The 18,793-nt window shown below is 54.5% G+C and overlaps 7 protein-coding genes across 7 annotated transcripts, besides 6 other annotated features; 4 read left to right on the top strand and 3 right to left on the bottom strand.

The window, feature by feature from the left end:
- Positions 1-1,232: 1,232 nt before the first annotated feature.
- PODANS_6_6910 (uncharacterized protein) lies at positions 1,233-2,326 on the bottom strand (the record flags this gene model as incomplete). Its single annotated transcript, XM_001910566.1, has 2 exons — positions 1,233-2,053; positions 2,113-2,326. 2 exons carry the CDS (start codon positions 2,324-2,326, stop codon positions 1,233-1,235), a joined length of 1,035 nt encoding a protein of 344 aa, XP_001910601.1.
- A 595-nt stretch (positions 2,327-2,921) lies between these two features.
- Positions 2,922-4,681, top strand: PODANS_6_6905 (uncharacterized protein; the record flags this gene model as incomplete). The annotated part of the gene is made up of 4 exons (XM_001910565.1): positions 2,922-2,985; positions 3,153-3,497; positions 3,599-3,818; positions 3,877-4,681. 4 exons carry the CDS (start codon positions 2,922-2,924, stop codon positions 4,679-4,681), a joined length of 1,434 nt encoding a protein of 477 aa, XP_001910600.1.
- An 869-nt stretch (positions 4,682-5,550) lies between these two features.
- Positions 5,551-5,568: a sequence feature (primer 105-4b).
- Positions 5,569-5,754: 186 nt separating this feature from the next.
- Positions 5,755-5,825: an STS (microsatellite 105-4).
- Positions 5,826-5,887: 62 nt separating this feature from the next.
- Positions 5,888-5,905: a sequence feature (primer 105-4a).
- A 641-nt stretch (positions 5,906-6,546) lies between these two features.
- PODANS_6_6900 (uncharacterized protein) lies at positions 6,547-8,229 on the top strand (the record flags this gene model as incomplete). Its single annotated transcript, XM_001910564.1, has 1 exon — positions 6,547-8,229. The coding sequence occupies one exon, from the start codon at positions 6,547-6,549 to the stop codon at positions 8,227-8,229; it is 1,683 nt and encodes a 560-aa protein (XP_001910599.1).
- A 1,065-nt stretch (positions 8,230-9,294) lies between these two features.
- On the bottom strand, positions 9,295-10,787 carry PODANS_6_6890 (uncharacterized protein; the record flags this gene model as incomplete). Its single annotated transcript, XM_001910563.1, has 3 exons — positions 9,295-10,233; positions 10,290-10,487; positions 10,572-10,787. The coding sequence occupies 3 exons, from the start codon at positions 10,785-10,787 to the stop codon at positions 9,295-9,297; spliced, it is 1,353 nt and encodes a 450-aa protein (XP_001910598.1).
- A 592-nt stretch (positions 10,788-11,379) lies between these two features.
- Positions 11,380-11,397: a sequence feature (primer 105-3B).
- A 135-nt stretch (positions 11,398-11,532) lies between these two features.
- Positions 11,533-11,569: an STS (microsatellite 105-3 NON POLYMORPHE).
- Positions 11,570-11,641: 72 nt separating this feature from the next.
- Positions 11,642-11,659: a sequence feature (primer 105-3A).
- A 1,332-nt stretch (positions 11,660-12,991) lies between these two features.
- On the bottom strand, positions 12,992-15,005 carry PODANS_6_6880 (uncharacterized protein; the record flags this gene model as incomplete). Its single annotated transcript, XM_001910562.1, has 3 exons — positions 12,992-14,519; positions 14,568-14,674; positions 14,727-15,005. The coding sequence occupies 3 exons, from the start codon at positions 15,003-15,005 to the stop codon at positions 12,992-12,994; spliced, it is 1,914 nt and encodes a 637-aa protein (XP_001910597.1).
- Positions 15,006-15,945: 940 nt separating this feature from the next.
- On the top strand, positions 15,946-17,284 carry PODANS_6_6870 (uncharacterized protein; the record flags this gene model as incomplete). Its single annotated transcript, XM_001910561.1, has 3 exons — positions 15,946-16,125; positions 16,188-16,940; positions 17,030-17,284. 3 exons carry the CDS (start codon positions 15,946-15,948, stop codon positions 17,282-17,284), a joined length of 1,188 nt encoding a protein of 395 aa, XP_001910596.1.
- A 438-nt stretch (positions 17,285-17,722) lies between these two features.
- On the top strand, positions 17,723-18,757 carry PODANS_6_6860 (uncharacterized protein; the record flags this gene model as incomplete). Its single annotated transcript, XM_001910560.1, has 1 exon — positions 17,723-18,757. The coding sequence occupies one exon, from the start codon at positions 17,723-17,725 to the stop codon at positions 18,755-18,757; it is 1,035 nt and encodes a 344-aa protein (XP_001910595.1).
- Positions 18,758-18,793: the final 36 nt, after the last annotated feature.

The raw sequence follows: 18,793 nt of genomic DNA, 5'->3' as shown, positions 1-18,793 counted from the left end.
GGGGGGTCCCACGGGAAAGGAAGGAAATAAATACCTTGAGCCAGTGGATGGAGGTGAGGGAGTTGTTGAAGCCGGAGAAGATCACCAAGCAGCAGAGGATGAGGGTGGCGAGGTTGAGGAGGATAGGGGGGAGGGTTTGGAGGAGGAGGGTTTTGGGGGGCATTTTTGCGCTTAGTGTTTGGTTGGTGATGCCGGATGGCAGGAGAGGAGAAGAGGATGTCTGACGGAACGAACAGAAGTTCCTCGAAAGAGGTTGGGTCAGTGATATACACCCATCACCTCCCACGAGGGAAGGGGGAGAAAAAACACCGTCGGGGAACTACCACGATCGGGAAAATCTCAACATCTCAAACGTGGCTCACGCCGATTCACACCACGCGCGCATGGTGAGATCTGAGGCAGGCAGCGACAAGCAAGGGAAACACAGCTTGGCTTTGATGACATGACAGGGGCTCCACCACGCCGGCTGCTACAGGGGGGAGGTTGTTTCGGGTTCTTCTGGTGCAGAGTAGAGTGTATAGGTGGGTATTCGCAGCTTATGGATAGGTCTCGGGTTGTATGTTATTCTGGTGTTGAGTTGGTTGTAATTTGAGGTCTGAATGTGCTTCGTTTGGTGCATCTGGCTGTTGGCTTGGTGGTCAAGGCATCTTCATCTTTGAAGACAGGGGCTGTTGTCGCCAAAGTTTAGCGCTTAGCTGCTGCACTGCCTCTGGAACGGTTGCCCGCCCGTCAGCCACAGTTGCGGAGGTGCAAATAAAGTTTGCTGGAGAAAATGTCTAAAATAGCAAACAGCTTCTCACCCCTGTCTCCTTCTGCACTAAGGTCTGACTTTTATCGTGATCCTTTGACGATCCTTGAAAGCTGATGACCCCCGTCAACATCCCGACGGAGATTAGTCAAGGCGTCTCTGTTTCTTTCGCTCGTTGGGTTGCGAAGGCATATTTCCAATGCCTAACATCACCCAGGACCACTCCGCAACATCATCAAGCTTCGAAAACCATGTCAAACGGCAACCACCGCCAGTCAGGCATGGTAAAGAAGCATCAACGCCGGTGCCAATCACTAGTTGCTGTCTTTGCCGTGCTTCCGGGTGTCTCGGACCGGGCAGACATTTAGATATTTTGCGTGCTGAGGGGCGAACGTTCCAATCAAACATACTTTCAAATCTATCCTCCCTGTCCAAAAAACACCACCCAACTATGACCCCAAGCTCCGTCATTCTATTCCAGAAATCAGGCAAACAGTCTACCCACCGCCTCCGCAACAGCCTCCCCGCTCCCGCAAACAACCCCCCCCCTCTCATCCGTCTCCCTGACCTCCCTCTCCAAAATCCGCCTCCCCCCCCTTTCAAACTCCACCGCCTCCCCCCCCGCGCACTCGACCACCAGCGCGACGGGACAAAGCTCATACAGCCTCCTCAACTTGGCCCCGTGCCTCTCACTCACCGGCGACAAGTAAACCCCATGTCCCTTGACCAACCCGTGGACAATATCCGGCACCAACCCCCCCGAGTACCTCAGCGTGTACGCCTGGGCGATATACTGGCTCACCAAGCCGGCATACTGCGGTATATCCGACGCCGACCTCAGATTGGCCGGAGAAAAGTATTTGGTCTTTGGGTTCGGGGCCGAGAGAGACAAAGCAGGGCGGGTGAGTTCCCATGTTTGGGTTAGGTTGTCAAGGCCTGCTTCTAGGCAGATTGATGGAAGGGAAGACAGGAGCCGGATGGCGATGATGGCTGTCGTGCGGGGGCCGAATACGCCCAGGATGGAGAGGAATTGGGATTTGGAGGGGGGTGTGTTGAGGGCTGAGGGGCCGTCCCAGAGGCCGATGATGGCGCCGACCGTCCAGTTGGAGGGGATGATGGAGCTGCCGTCTAGGGGGTCGAAGGCGAGGGTGTATTTTTCGTGGCATGAGGAAGAGGAGGAGGAGGAGGAGGTGTGGACAACGGGGCGTTCGACCGGGTCTTCTTCGCTGGAGGCGGTGACGATGGTGGGACAGGAGGTGATGGCTTGGCGGATGTGGGCTTCGGCTTGGACGTCGACGTTGAGTTCTGGGGGTTGAGATTAGTATGATTTGGTCTGAGGCAAGGAGATGAGAAGGAAAGCGTACGGTCATCGCCAAAGATGTTGGAGGTGCCGGCTGCAGAGACGTGGTGGGAGCTTTGGAGGTCTCTGGCGATCTCGGCCACGCTCTTCAGAAGGGAAGGGATGACGGAGCTGAGGAGGGAGTCGCGGGTTCCGTCTTGAGGGATGGCTTTTTGGAGATGAGAGATTAAGTCTGTCGACAGGCGAATGTCGGGGGTGGTGGTGGTGGTGCTGCCCATGATGCCTATGGCTTTGTCAGTTGAAAGAGCTACATGAGTCAAGCTCTGAAGTGGAGGAACCGACCTGAAGTCGAAACCTGAAGATACCAAATGATTCTGTTGGCTGTGTGGTATATTTCATGAAACTTCAGCTCATGAATCAAGAATATTGATCAAATTTGACACTGATGCTGAAAATAGATCATGTCAAGTGTTGGGACCAAGAAATGCCGCGAAACCCGACTTGATCTGAATTTGCTGGGATCCAACCAGCCTTCTCAGGGTTAGGGTCAATTTCAAGATCGAGGAGCGATATAGGAAACAATCACTCAAGTAAATAGGAATAATGGCTCAAGCACAGGCTGAAAGAAGCTATCAGAATGAAGAGCAAGATAAGGAGTTGCACAATGCTGTTATTGTGGTACCAGACTGAATGAGAGCCCACAAATGTGAATACCAAGGCCACCTATTGTCAGGTTCTTGCCTTTTCACTCACCACGATATGCCAGGCTATTATAAGTATTTCCACCGTCGACGGTCGAAATAACTCTTTAGCCCCGCCTCCTATTCCTTCAACACCAACCACAATCACCCTGTCGGCTGGCAAAACGCCGAGATGTCTCCCACCAAGCCGCAGCACATCAGCGGTGAGTTCGTGATCACCGACGACGACAACGTTGGTAAGTTGACATCGCAGCCTCATTGCCTTGATACCCAAGCCGCCCATAGTCCCAATCGCACACACAAGCCGCACTTCCTTCTATTCCTCCTTTAGCCCACAAAACCCAGCTCCAGATTCACACTTCCCTTTCCACCCTCTTCGTTCCCAAGCCATCACCACCATGAGCGAACGCGTCGAGGTTCAAGTTCGAGCCCGGCTCCGAGCCGGCTCTCGAGCACCTCGAGGCTCTCATGGACAGATTCCAGGAGCACGAGAAGGCTCTGGGACGAGTCCATGAGGGCCAGGAGGCGGTGCTTCGGGTCCATCTCTTTGTCCCATCATCCTTGAGACTCTTGTCTTTGCAACTCACATCACCCAGCCCAGAGACCATTTCTTTTCGTCCGATCTCACTCAGGGCCTTCCTTTCGTCCCATCTCCAACAATACCCTACTCCTCCAGCCATGTGGCCCGGTGGGCTACATATCCTACCTTCCAGAGCCTCTTGCCCATCTACAAATTTCTTCGCCTCTCGCAATTCCCTTCACCTTCCACAACATCTTGACCTCCCTGAACGCCTCTCACCTCTCACCTCTCCCCAGAACCTTTCCCTACCAACTAACACTTTCAACCAGGTGAACGGGCCCCAATGAAGCGCTCCTTCGACAAGGTGGACGAGATCCCCAAATACGAGGGTGTCCGTCCCAAAGCCCTCGTGTTCGACGCCAGCGCCATTCTCGAGAACCGCACTGGCATCTGCCACGCCATGCACAAGGTCTTCCAGAAGGTCTTTCCCACCCACCCGATGCCCACCCAAGACGAGATCATGGAGGCGTACTCCTACAGCGGTGCCTGGTGAGTCGCAAAAAATCTTCTCGCTTTTCTGCACTCTCTAACCAGACCTCTCCCGCAGGCCTGACATGCTCGCCCACCTCGGCATCCCCAAGAAAGAGTACCGCGCCAAGCAAAAGGCTTCCGAGGAGGCCTACATGAAAGCCTACGGCAAAGCCAACGCCGTCGAGCAGCTTGCCTATTTCAGCGACTCAGTCCGTGTTCTCCGCGCCGCCAAGGAGGAGGGCTTCGTCCTCGTTCTCTACAGTGACAACAGCCCCTTGATAGTCGATGCCCTGCTCCGGTTGGGAACCGTCGACATCTTTGACATCTACATCGACAATGAAAACGCCTGGATCAGCCGCGGTGTCACAGCTCCGCCCCGTCCCATCGAGACCAAGGACATTATCGAGGCGTATGATGAGTACCTCAAGGACAAGGGACTCAAAGTGGAGGGTAAGCCATTCCGATTTCCTTTTTCTCCCCTTCAGCGGCCAACTGAATTCCCGCACACAGGAGACGACAGCAACAAACTCAAGCGCGAAGAGATGATGTTGATCGAGGGCACCATCAAGCAGCTCGAATCCCATCGTGAGAAGGGAGAGAATTCCGAGACGTGGAATTACCCTCTCGTGTACGTCGCCCGCACCGAGGCCGAGATCAGCGTCGAGCAGGAATCTTGGTGCGCTTTGATGGTGGAGGATTTGGACGAGTTTGGCTACGCCGTGTTTGGTCTTGCTCTTCCCGAGACTGCTCCGGCTCGTCCAGTTGCACCCGGTCGTGCCACGGACAAAGTTGTCGATCTGGTCGAGAAGGAGGTGGTTGAGGTTGAGGATGGGGAGAAGGATGCCGGCGAGCAGCAGAGCAAGGATGCTGCTGATGAGTAGGAGGACAAGGATACCGAGGAGCAGAACAATGTTGCCGAGGAGCACCGGAGAACCGATACCGAGGAGCGACAGGAGCAGGAGAAGGGTTCGAACGTGGAGAGTGACAAGGCCGATGAGGTAGTCTAGGCGCGGCGGGTTTGGCCCGGGAGAAGTTTTCTTTTCCGAGTCTGGGGTCTGTCTTTGCGGAATCTGGGGGTGTCGTTATGAGCGGAGTTGGGGATGGTTTGCTCTGGTCCTTTGAGCCATGTGCAGCGCGAGAGTGCGCGCCAATGATACCCGATTCGTTTCTTCTGCGCTGTCACCTTTAATTACTTTAGCTGTGGAAAGTTTGAATGCTTCTCTTTGCTTTTGCTGGGGATATGGGTTATCGCTTACCTTTGGTCAGTATATAGACCACAATCAATGCCTTCCTCACTGCCATAGAAGCTGTGATGGCATGGTAATAAACAGCATTCTCTCATGCCACGTATGGCAATCTGACATCACCAGACATCCAAAGACAGGTGCCGAGCATAATGAACTTCGGTTACAATAGTCAAAAACAGAAAAAACCATCCTTAGCTGTCACAAAATTATTTCCTCAGATATACCCCCCGGTGGTACGGCAGCAACATGGTCGAGTCTGTTGGCGGCAGAACAGTCAGAATCGGCAAACAGGGGCGCCGGAACGTAACGCACAAGACGCAGACACCTTCCATAAAAGCATTAGCGAGTTGAATTGTCTTTCCTGCTCGCCGACTCAGTCAGATCGGCCGCCAACATCATCTTGAAAACTCACTGCCAAGAAGCTTACATCAACCGCACCTCCCAAGACCACAACTCATCACCACCACTGCTGGCTACCTACCCCAAGCCACCATCCAATCTCCCCAAGCTTGACCCCCTTTACGTTCTGACGCAACAGGCTCTTCGGACATATCTTCTTGCATTGCCGTGGGTGTGTGTGTGTGTGTGTGTGTGAGCTGCTGCTGGGTCGTCGTCACCAGCAGCCAGCCAACAACCATGCGGGATGGCACGCCGCTGATTGGATCCCACCCGAACATTTTATGCACACCACTCCCACGCCCCTGTCGCACAACACACACACATACACACACACACATACACACACACACACACACACGCACACACGCACGCACGCACGCGCAACAGCGCCTCTCCCGTTGCCGAAGCGCTTCTCCCAGCAACCCGCTGCCATGTCCACGGGTCTTGCCATGTGCCCTTATTTCTCGGCATCTTGCATGATTTGAAAGGGCCTGGCAGTCCCCCGGACCTGAGGGGGTGTGCTGCATGCCGTCGCTTCCATCCCGCGTTTGTCGTCCCACCATCAGCTTCTCCCAGAACTTGGACACTTTCCACTACCCTTTTCCACACGACCACCACCACCAACCAGGCAGCCCATCCTATCCTATCCTTCTCCGCATCTCCTTCGCCGCCGGTAGCTGTTCCTGAATAAAAATCCACGATCCTCTTTTGCACCTGGAGCGCCCGCGTCGTTCCGTTATAGCAAACCGTGTACAAACCACTGGTCAGTACTCCGGGTTTTTTGCAAAAGTATCACGGGAACATCCGTCTGGGCGGGGAAAATAGTATGGTGGCAAGCGACGGAGCTGGCCCCGGGCCTTCAACCGTGGCAGTCGAACGGGAAGCTGCACCACCGGCTAGCGGCATCACAGGCCTGACAGGAGGAGAAGGAGAAGAAGAAGGAGGAAGAGGAGGAAGAGGAGGAGGAGGAGGAGGAGGCAGTAGTACCGGAACGAAGAAATGGGCGACCGAGGAGGACTTCAACAAGCACAGGGAAATAATCACCCAGCTGTACCATCGTGAAACCCTATCGCAGCTGATGCAGACGATGGAGGTTCGATATGGCTTCCTTGCCACGTAAGTCGGCCACTCGCGCAGGGGATGGGGGTTTGCTGACGAGCAAAACCAAAACCCGCAGGAACAAAATGTACAGAGCACGATTTAAACGATGGGGCCTCGGGAAACGTAAGAGATCGGACAGCGTTTTGGCTAACAGGCCAAGGAAGCCGAAGCTGAAGCAACCCTTGCCGATGCCGATGCCGATGCGGCCCGTAGCAGGAGACGCCAGTCAGCATGCCCAACCCGAACCCGAACCCGAACTTCAGGAAGATGATGTCGAGGAGATTATTCCATCGCACCATCATGAACAGCATGCTGTCCCTTATGTACAGCGACGGAGAGGTTTATTGCTAGTAAACGGCAAATGGATCGATTTGTCGCTCATGACGGACGACGAACGACGGTACCTCCTCCGACAACATAAATCCCGAAAGCAAACCGCCAGCTCCCCCCCATCCACCTCCACCGCCTTGTCCCTCTCCCGATCACCCTCCCCTCGAAACCTCCAGGCACCCGACACCCTCCAGTCAACCGAGAACATGTACCGCGCCGTGAGGGATTACTTCACGGCATCCTTCACCTCCAACCGCTGGTCCTTCCTCGAAGACACCACCTCCCCAGACCAAGCCCGCAACGACAAAGCCGTGATGGCAACCCACACCGGCGTCCGCCGCGGCTTCGAGATCTGGCGCCGGCTAATGACCGCCGTCCGTCTGTTCCACGACACCTCCCACCCCGACAACCGCGCCCAGTCAATAAAAGTAATCCGCATCACCTTCGCCGAGCTCACCTCCACCCTCTCCAGCGGTCGAGAATCCCCCCTCCTCTTCTTCTGGGTAATGCACGCTCTCACCCTCTTCCGCTCCATACCCGACCCAAGCTTCCAACGGCTGGAAACCTACCTCCTCAAACACCTCTTCGAACTGACCGAAACCGTCCGCCTCCAAAACGGCGCCATCCCCCACCCCACTGCCCAGCTCTGGAAAGTCCTCTACTCCAACGGGAAATCCCTCCTGTTTTCGCCCCCCTCCTCACCATCACCAGACAACGATGACAAGTCCCCCCTAATCAACCACACCCACCTCTCCTCCCTCATCTCCCTCGCCGTCTCCCTTTTTTCCTCCCACTACTCCCCCCTCCACAAAAGAACAATAGAACTGTCCAACCTCTCCATCTTCACCTCCCTCCCCCCCCACCATCCCTCCTCCTCCACCCTCCTCACCCCCAAATTCCACTCCCTTTTTACTCGGGTAACCTCCTCCCTCCCTGACGTGTTCGACGGCAGGGAAATGGACGTCCGCGCCTGGCTGGCATCCCATTACTTCACCCTAGGCGATCTAACCTCCGCCTCCTCCCTCCTCGAGCCCATCCTCCTCGATCCGATAAAACTAAAAGAGGTCAACAAAGTCCAGGAGGCCTCCGAGTCGTTCAATCTCTTGTACGGCTCCATAAAGATGGCCATGGGGGATGTACGAGCCGCCGAGGGGATCCTCCGACAGGTGATAAAACGTGGCCGCATAAGCTGGAAAGAGCACGGGGAGGACGTCCACCTTTCTGATGGGCTCCTCGCGCTTGATCAATGCCTCAGGGTGCAGGGACGGACAAAGGAGGCGGATGAGGTGATAAAGGAGCATAGGCAACTGCTGAGGGAAGCGTTGATGAGGCGGGGGGAGGAGGATACTTGACCCCCTTTAGAAAAAAAAAAGCATTTGCATACGCTCTCATGTTTAGCATGGCGTTGGTTGGTAGGTTGGGTACTATTTTCTCGCTTTCGGGAACGAACGACCCCCCCAAAGTCTTCATCTAGAATTTATACACTTTTAGCAGCAGCAATGCCTTGCCTCTTTTCCAAAACCTGCACATCGAGCCGCCTCACCGTCTTGTGGTGTATTTTTGGGTATCAATCATCATCCGCTGATCAGAACTCCCGTAGACTCCAAACACCAATAACACACCCAGCATGACAACATCTCTTTCTATCCCTCGGGCTTCTCATCTTCTGCTGTGTCTTTCTTCTGCTCCTGGTCCTGTGCTGCTGCACCTTCTTCCTCATCCTTGATAGCGCCCTCCTGCTTCTCGTCCGGCGCATCGGTCTGTTGTGGTGGACCTTCCGTCTCACCCGACGCGCTGCCCTGCTGTTGACCCTGCACCTCCGCCGCAGGCACAAGACTACCATCTCGCCTCCAAGGAGGCAACTCGTTCCTTCCTACATATCCACTTCTTGTCCGCCCTGTCGTGGCACTACTGGGGTCTTGCCACGGATGGGTCCTGTCTCTTACGAAACGCCGGCCCCTGAGCCTGTTGAAGAATGCTTGAGGCACCACTCTCCCCAGATGCGCATACCCCGATGGCCCACCGCCGGCGGAATACGTGACGTGGTAGGGATCCTGAGCCACAGGCTGCTTGGGATGGGCATGACCGTAGGGCTGCGGCACGGCACGGTACACAGCAGCAGTGTGTGTCACGGCAGGGCGCTTTGCACTCGGCGAGCCTGGCTTATCGGCTTCGTCAGGGACAACTCTCTTTTGAGGTGTTGTCAGTTGTTCTTTGGCCTGTTTGGGTATTGATTCTTTGGGCTTTCCAGGCGCGGGTTCTTTCGGCGTTTCAGGCACAGGTTCTTTGGGCTTTTCAGATGGCTTTGGCCGAATAGACAACGTGAACTGAGGCCCAGGAGGGAAAGGCTGGTCCAGTGTCGGCTGGCCGTGTCCAATACCCGGAGGAGACGCCTAGCCCGACCTCGGCGCAGACCTCTAGTTCATCCCAGCGCCTCCTCGCCGGTTGCCCCTGTGTCGGTTATCGTGATATGGATGCCTACCGCCTCTGTTGTGGTAGCCGTAGTCGTGTCGATTGTTGTGGTGGCCACCGTGGTGCCCGTGATGGCTGCCCCGTCCGCCACCCGCGTTATGCCGAGGGTCAGTTGGTGGGACCTTGATCTCTTCTTCCACCTCCACCTCGTACTCCTCGTATTCGTCGTTGAAATATGTCGCAGCCAGATTTCGTTCCTGGCGGGCAGCTCCCGCGTCAAACACGAAGCGCAGGGTGCCTTCGCTGTTCGCCCTCTTGCGCTTAACTGAGGTCCCCCCGGTCCCGGACATGTTAGTTGCTGGCGAGGTTACGGACCCCGGCGTGACAGAACGGTTGTCAGGTTGATCGGTGCACTTTTTGCACATGGCGTTGTATCGCTGAAAGCCTTCGGCTGTCATTCTCTTGTTGATCTCGATCTTGACATCCATCAGGTGCTGAAGCTCGTAGTTGAGTCCGACCTTGGTGGAACGTGGGTGGGTGGTGTACAGATCCATAAGATCCAACATCGTCTCATACACACACGCTTCTTGCGTACGCGATGCCACCTTCGTTTTGAACCTCGGCGGCTCCAACCTTTGTGCCATCAACATGGCCGTGAGTCTCACAATAGACAACACCATGGTGAGGGCTGTCTGCTTGATGGGCACGAAGGTCTTGTAAATGTCAATGGACATGTCGTAGGCCGTATGTAGTAGTTTTTCCGATGAAGTGAGCGTGCTCCATTCTCCCCGTGGAAACTTCATGTTGCGCTCCCCTTCCGGTACCAGCTTCTTGGCCATCTTGATCAACAACTTCTGCGGGTATGGCGCTCGAAAGTCGAAGCCGATGGTTTCGAGAATGTGGCGTTCAAGTCCTATCGTGAACTTGGAGGGGGCGTCAAATTGCTGCGTTGGCTGTCAGGACAGATTTCAGAAAGTGGATGGACGAAGAACATCCTTACCTTGTCATCGGGTGTCTTCTTGTCGTGGGGTGACCGTAGGTTATGGGCAGCGCAGAGAATATCTCGTGACTTTTTGATGGTATCCTCAGACTTGCAGGCCACAAACAAAGCGGCAAGTGCAACATCTTCATAGTTGTATTCGCTACTTGGAAACCTGATCCGAAATCGGTGGTAGTATATCGCTGCGGTATCGAATGTCTTGATGGGTCTAGCAGCGCGTCAGCGTCTTGAACTTGGTCACGGAAAGCAATGGTGGCCGTACAATTGCAGTGCCTCGCGGACGTTGTCAATCAATTGGACGCCTCTTATCCTATAATGGTCGTCCTTTGCCTCTTCGTACGCTATGGCCTTGAGCCTCTGTTGTAGTGTCTGCTCCGAGATGTACTGGGTGGCCATCCCAGACAGGCCGGTGACAGGTCCTATCGGGACATCGTCGGCGGGGGCGGCGGACTGTCCGTTAGTGGCCGGAGCCGTCGGGTTCGCCGCGGATGGTGCCATCGGGGCCGTGATACCGTCGTCATGCGGGGGCGGAGAGGCGGTCGAGGTTCAAGGTCGAGGTGAGGAGCCACGCAGAGAAAGGTTTGTCTGGAAGGGGATTTGCACAGGCTCCGGGACAAGAGGAGGCTGCCTTTGGTCACGTATGGCAGTTGCGACAGATTTTGACGATGGAATGGCCTTTGGACAATGGCCTTGTAGGAGCTTGCGGTTGAAGCCAGATGCAACAATTGCGGCGACGACGTGCTCGATAAGATAAGCTTTTGTCGCGTGGTGACGCGCTCCAGCCCCACTTCTTGATCGCCCACCCACCACGACCACCTGCACGAAGGGATTCTCCACTACAACAACTTTATGCTCGATACCCAGCTGTTCTGATTTTCGATTGACACTGCTCGTCCCCTAAACATCCCCCGCACCCCCGCTGTCACTCAGGGAGCTAGCTACCTGACCAAGTTAGCCATGTTCTAGAACATGTCACGCTGACCATGGCCAGATTGCAAACCCGACAAGCCCAACAACTCCCACGATATCACAATGCGATCCAACGGCACAGGCGGTTATCCGTATGCTCAAGTCAGAATCACAATTAATCCAGCCGCATTACCTCCACAGCCACAGCCACCATCAACCCTTGCCTGGGCTTCACTTTGGGCCCCAAAAAAACCCCTGTCTTGGCATAATCCTTCGCAGAGCCAACACACACCACCCGCCAAGTACACACGGATGAGAGCGAGCGCGAGAGAGCTTCTTCTTTGTTCTTCTTCTTCTTCTTCTTCTTCTTCCCAACGTATTCGTGCCACCTGTTCCACACTGCATGAAACAGAATGCCAGCCGAGTCTGTCAGAAGCAAAGCCAGTGGTGGATCTGCAGGGAGGCGTTGTCAATTATTATCGTTTTATTTGAGTAGCCCCTATTTGGACCCTGATATCATCCCTTTCTGGCATTAACGCAGGGCGTGTTGTCCGAGCTGGGCGTGTTGTCCGAGCTGAACCCTTATATGGTCGCTTTTCATCACGCAAAAGTTCTAAGCATGGCCGCATCACCCTATATATCAATGCCGTCTCTCCCATACCACTTCCCTTTGGTTCCTATTTTTTTTCTTTGTTTTGGGCTTGACTTTGCATTTTCATAAACCGTCCACCAACTATCTATTCGCTCTTTATTTATACCTTACCAGTAATATCAACACCATCATCATCACCAACATGGACACCAAGGACGAAGACTCAGCCCAACAACAATCATCACCACTCCTCCCCATATCAAACCACCCACCATCATCCAGACCCAGAACCCCAATCCTCCTCAAACTAGAAACAAACCTCCCCCTCGTCACACCAGCTCAACCCCCCGAGACGACCCCCCAAGAAACCTGGGACTACCCAACCTCCCTCCGCCAACTCACCGCCCTCCTCCTCTTCACCCTCCAACTCCTCATCCTCATAACTTACCACCCCAGCTTCCTCTCCCTCCTCCCCATCCCCGGCCCCCTATCCAACCACCACTGCCTCCTACTAGCCGACACGATCATCACCTGTCTGGCAATCATAATATCGAGTTATGTCCACTTTTGCATCGCCAGCCTGGACTGTGAGCTACTAGAACAGGGTTGGAAGCCCGTATACTTTTACATCATGGCCGCGGACGAGACGGTGATTTTGCTGGCGGCGGCGAGCTCAGGATTGGAGAATGTTTGCTCGTGGGGGTTGTTTGTTGTGACGGTGGGGAGTTGGTATGTGGGTTGGAGGTTGGGGGCCGTGGAGGTGTTGAGTAGGAGGTTGTTTAGGGCCGAGGGTTGGGAGTTTGGGCAGGGGGAGGGGGAGGAGGGGAGGGGTTTGCGGGTGGTGTAGGGGTATTGTCTATGCTTTCAGGATTACGTCCTTGGAGAGGAATAATATTCATTTCGTTTTATCGTGAGCTGGCAATGGACTTCTGGGCTTGGGGAGGATAATTACAAAGGAACAAGACGAAGCGACTGGCCGGCAATGAAAACTTGGTGTTCTTGGGATTCAATGCCCTCACCCTTTACCTTCGCAATGCTCTTACATACCAAACGCGAAGAGGAGGCCATTGTATCCAAAAAAAAATAAAAAATCTAGCAGCCGTCCTGTCTTGCCAACCAGCTGCTTCATCTCGATGCTTTGCCGGTTCCTCACCATACCCCCTTCAGTATCATCTCCCTAAACACCCCCCGCCCCCGGCCCCTAAAACCCGCCCGTCCCCTTAACCCTCCTAACAGCCCCAACAACGCCCCTAACCCACCCCATCCCCCCTCCCCCAGCCCCAGGCCCAATCGCCCCCTCCGCCTCTTTCCCCTCCTGATCCCTCCAAACCCCCTCCTCCCCATCCAACCGCCCATACACCCCCGTATTCTGATTCCTCCCCAACCCCCTCACCCACTCCCCACAAACCTCCCTACTATCAACCAAAACATTAACCTCACAACTATGAAACCAACTCTGCGTATCCTGATTCCCATTCCCCATCACGCCCACCTCCCCATCAACAACCATGATCTTGACGTGACACGACCTCCCCCTCCTGCTCTGCACAATCGGCACGGTCTGATCCCTCCCCACATACCACCCATACCTCAACCTCTCCCTCCCACCCTCTGACAAAGAGCCATACAGCTCCTTTGCAATCTTTTCGTTGTGACCCCCTTGATGGGGCAGGAGCTCACCCGCGTCGTTGTACCCCAGACATATCCAACACGTCACCTCCACCCCGCGCTCGCAGGCCTCGATGATGGCCGGGATGAGCGGTTCCGCGTTGAGGGTGGGGGATTGGATAAAGACTGTCTTTTTAGCGTGTTTGAGCGCGGAGAGCCAGGCGGCGTTTTGGGGATTGGGGAGGGAGTGGTGGGTTGGGGGCCCGTAAGGGGAGCGGGTGACTAGTGCTATGGGAAAGGGAGAGGTGGAATGCGGGATGTAAGGCGTGAAGCGGTCAGGCTCGGGAGGATCAGGGTTGAGGGTTGGGTTAGGGCGGAGGGAAGGATTGGTGGTGTGGTTGAGCAGGGCGTTGACCGCGTCGAGGTGGGTTTTGTTCGTGGTCGGGGTGAGGAAGGTGTTGAAGCGGGCGACTTCGGAGGCGACATCCGGATCGTAGTGAGGGCGGGACGGAGTGTGGAGGCTGTTGTCGAGAGGTAGGGTGTTGACATCTGGCAAAACAGCGCGGCCGTTTGCTACTGCTGCCATGCTTCCATCGGCTTGTTCAATCTCTTCTTGAACTTCACTGAAGCCATCCCAGGGCTTGCCCCAGGAGAGCAGGGCGACATCGACAAAAGAATCAACAACGGGGCCCTCCAGGTGGATCATCATCTCCAGGTTGTCGTTGTCCTGGACATTGTTGCTCTGGAGCAGCGCAATCTTGCGGTCGACAACCACGTACTTAGCGTGGAAGGTACCCATGACTGGCTGGTGGTAGTTGACCACGTCCATCTCGAGATTCGGGATCTCTGATCGTCGAGGCAAGTTGACGTTTGGTCCGGCAAAGTCCTTCTCCGATACGAAATAACGTGGCTCAAACACTTGTTTTGGGCTGCCTCGGTCGTATATGATCTTGACCTTTACCCTTAGGCCACCCCTGGCAGCTACACGGCGGTCTAGCTCACGGATAGCTTCCGTGATGTAGGCAGATGCTGCACCATTTTGCCAGTAGTTTGTTGCCAGAAAGACCTCTGTTTGGGCTCGCACGATGACGTTGGCAATGTGCCGACATATGTCGGGTATGCTATTCTCTTTCAGCACTCAATCGATTCTCCGGACTGGTGAGACGTACGTCGAAATGATAGTTAGCGGAATGGTCCCGTGGGACCCCATCAGCGAAGGACTGACTATTCCCCGAGAGGGACCGTCGTTGAGCGTGCACAGTGCATCATGATAGATCTGCCATGTGTTTAGCTGTGCCTGCATTTCCGCTGCCATTGAAGAACTTTACCCTCAAAAAGAGCTCACTCGGCTTCGTGTCTCCCCATCTCCCACACATCTCGGCCTTCTTCAGCTCCAACAGATCCCCGTCTATTGCTCCATTTGCATGCTCTTTCTCGTTTTCTGCACTCGCCAGCGCGGTTCTGCCATACAACTTTTCCCATGCGTCCGCAGGACTTATTGTAGGGTCTTGAGAAATGAGGGATGAGACGCTTTGAGTTGAGGTGCACAAGTCCAACAGGCGGTCGTTGATGTGGTTGTTTTCGAGGCTGATCTGGTGTTTCTTCATGTTGATGGCTTTTCAGGGGTTTCAGGGGCTGATCAACCACTGAACGGGACAGTCTTTTAAGATAACGATTACCCTCACAATATTACAATGTATGTGGCGACAAATCGTTGGAGCGAAGGAAAAAATCTGGGATTATTGTCCAGAAAGCCAAAATGAAGATAGAAACACCTAACCCGAGCTCACGCGTGGTTCATGACGACAGGTCTTGTCATGAACCGTCCCAACCGTCCACTAAACCGACGCCGAGACACAGCGCTGCAGGTCCGCCAGGGACCCAAAATCAAGGGCAGGCGGGGGTGATCACAAGCTTGCGTGGCTTGCCAAGAGGAGGGCTGAGGCTGGCACCTTGATGTCTGGAAATGACGTCAGCTGCTGTCGTCGATGTGTTGTTGACCGGAGCGCCGGGATGCGGCCGGAATGCATCTGGCAGCTTGCCTCAGGAATTCCAGTTGAGATTCATGTATCTCTCCAGAAGCCAGAAATCATCGACTGATGGTTGTGGGACAGATGCCAGTGACAATCCCTCCATTGTTCCTTATCGCTAGCTTGCGCGCTGTTGATTTAGTGGAAGGTTGATTTAGTGGAGGTTGATTTAGTGGAGGTGGATTTATGTGGAGGTTTGATTTAGTGAAGGTTGATTTAGCGGAGGAGACGCAAATCATCTCCAACTTGATGTCCAAAGGGACCTCCTCATGAACCTGGAAGCTTCACCGTTTATTTACTTTGGGAAAAAGGTTAGTCAACATGGCTGGCTAATGACACAGGGAGGGTGTCGTGACAGGCAAGGGAAGTTGTGATTGGTCGGTTCCCCTGCTGACCAACCCGAGCTTCCAGGTACCCATCGCACCCAGTAAAGGCGACAGCTGAATGCATCCATCCTCCAACACCAACCTCCTGTTTACATCCCTATTGTTGAACATTGAATCGAATACACATCACCATGAAGGCTTCATTACTCGCGCTGCTGCTCCCCGCAGTCAGCGCCCGCAACGTCAACCTCGCTGGCGATACACAGCGGCCCATGACCCATGAAGAGGCCGCCGCTGCAACTTATCACATCGAGATCTCCCCTGGCAACACACGATGGGTGACAGAAGACGAGAAATGGGCCCTGCGCCGTGTAAGCCAATTCTTTCGTCCCAATTCGCTCAAGCTGTTACTGATGTTGACTTCTCTCAACAGAAAGGTATCAACTTCTTCGATATTACCGATCACCCTGACCTCGGCGCCACCATCAACACCCTCGTCGGACCACCCAAGAAAAAGGCTGTCTTCCCAAAGAAGCCCACATACCAAGACGCGGTGAAACCATTGTTCACCAACCTCTCGAAATCCCACCTCGAAGAGAACTTGGAAAAGTTCACATCGTTCCACACCCGATACTACAAGTCAGATTGGGGCCGCCAATCGAGCGAGTGGCTGCTTGGGAAAGTTCAAGAGACGATCAAGGAGGCCGGCGCTGAGAAGTATGTGACGGCGAAGCACTTCAAGCACCCGTGGGGCCAGAACAGCATCATTGCCACCATTCCTGGCAAGACTAACCAGACAGTTGTTATCGGTGCCCACCAGGATTCCATCAACCTCTTCCTCCCCAGTATCCTGGCGGCTCCCGGGGCGGATGATGATGGAAGCGGCACCGTGACCATTCTTGAGGCCCTTCGGGTCATCCTCCAGTCCAAAGACATCGTCAAGGGCAAGCACCCCAACACGCTCGAGTTCCATTGGTACAGCGCCGAGGAGGGCGGTCTGCTCGGCAGCCAGGCCATCTTTTCTGCTTACGAAAAGGAGCGCCGCGATGTCAAGGCCATGCTTCAGCAGGACATGACTGGTTTCATCACTAGGACTATCCAAGCGGGCTTGCCTGAGAGCGTGGGCGTTATTGTCGACTTTGTTGACCCCAAACTTACCGAATTTATCAAGAAGATTATCACCGAGGTATGTTTTTTTTTTTTACTTTTTATTTTTTATTATTTTTTGTTTAATAATTTTGATCTATTGACTGGTCAATACTGACAATATAATAGTACTGTGACATTCCATTTGTTGAGACCAAGTGCGGTTATGCTTGCTCGGACCACGCTTCTGCCTCCAAGGCTGGGTACCCGTCTGCCTTTGTTATCGAGTCGGCATTTGAGTACTCGGACAATCACATCCACACTACTGATGATCTGATTAAGTACTTGTCATTCGACCACATGATTCAGCACGCAAAGCTCACGCTGGCGTTTGCGTACGAGTTGGCGTTTGCCGACTTTCCTGCTCTTGAGAAGGGCAAATAAATGAGGGGCCGAGGCTGTGAGGTTATGTTCGGGTATTGGGCGTCAAGGGTAGGGTACATACGGGAAGGCATAGTGACATTGTTTTTTTCTTTTACAGTCTTTGAGCGGTAGTGTTTAAATACATGGTTAACCACATTCCCCTGAATCGGGCCTTCACTGGGCCTCCACAGAAGCGCTCGAAACCCGATGCCAAGACGTATGATGAGCTGTCGGTCTCCACCATGACCTGCGCCAAACGACTCAACGACATGCCCTCCACTGTTTGGGGAGAGGTAGTCATAAACCTCGGGTGTCAATCCCCTCAGTTTTGCTACCCCGCATTTCTTTTTTTTTACCCTTCATTTTGTTACCTTTTTTCTGTTTTTTTGTTTTGTTTTTTTTGGTCGTTTACCACAAACGCCACACACCAGACGACAAGACACAATCAGCAAAACAACAATGGACGACACAGCATCCGTCTATGAAACCGCCATCATGGGCGGGTCCTCGGACTATGACGAGGAGGAAGAGCCGGTTGTCGTCCCCACGCCGTCAAACTCGTTCTACACGCCCCTGCCGTCCCAACCTCTGCCTTCTGAGCTCCTGTCCAAAGTAGTCCCCGAGGAGTCGTCACAGCCGGAAGGGGAACCGAGAGAAGACTTGGGGTTGGACAACCCCTCGCCCATGAGCCTGGCCTCGCCGAGGGACATGATACCCCGGGGGAACTACACGCGCAACCCGGCCGGCACGCTCACCTTCATCGGCCTCCGGGCTATCGAACCACTCCTGCAGTCATACTTACTGTCGCCCAAAAGCCCGCTGTTGAAACTGCTGCCTAAGCTCGGGGTCGCGGTCATCAACCCTGGGTTGTTGGGGCAGACGCCTACAGGGGAGATTTTATCCTGGATGGGGAGGCTGAGCAGACTCAAACAGGCGTACTGGGCGGGGTTTATCGCTCGGGAGCCCATGACGCCGAGGATGGCGGTTTTTGTCGCGCTGCTGGAGACGGCGGCGAACGCGGTGAATAGTCTGTTGTATCTGTTGCCCAAGACGAGCACGGCTCTGCTGAAGGGGGTGAGGGTGCCGTTGTTGGGGGAGGCCGAGCTGCCGTTGCCGGTGTTGGTGGGGAGCCTGATGTTTGCGGTTGGGTTGGCGGTCGAGACGATTTCGGAGAGGCAGAGGAGCTTTTTTAAGGAGGAGAGGATTGCTGTCGGGGGGAAGCAGATTAGAGTCAATGAGGGGAAGATTTGTGATAGAGGGTTGTGGAGTCTGAGTAGGCATCCGAATTATGGGGGTTACGTCCTCTGGAGGACGGGTTTCGGGATCGCGGCGGGGGGTTGGTGGGCTGGGCTGGGGATGGGGTTGGCGCATGCTGGTCACTTTGCGGGGGAGAGTGTGGGATTGATGGATGAGTATATGAGCAACCGGTATGGGGGGGCTTGGACGCAGCATAAGCAGAGGGTTGGGTGGGTTTTGATCCCGGGGATTTATTAGAGGACAGGAAGGGAAATAAATGGATGAGACGAAGGA

The sequence above is a fragment of the Podospora anserina genome, chromosome 6 (genome assembly GCF_000226545.1).
Source record: "Podospora anserina S mat+ genomic DNA chromosome 6, supercontig 2".
In the NCBI taxonomy this organism is placed as follows: Eukaryota; Fungi; Ascomycota; class Sordariomycetes; order Sordariales; family Podosporaceae; genus Podospora; species Podospora anserina.
The sequence above is the reverse complement of the archived record's forward strand: the minus strand, read 5'-3'. Positions and strand labels throughout refer to the sequence as shown.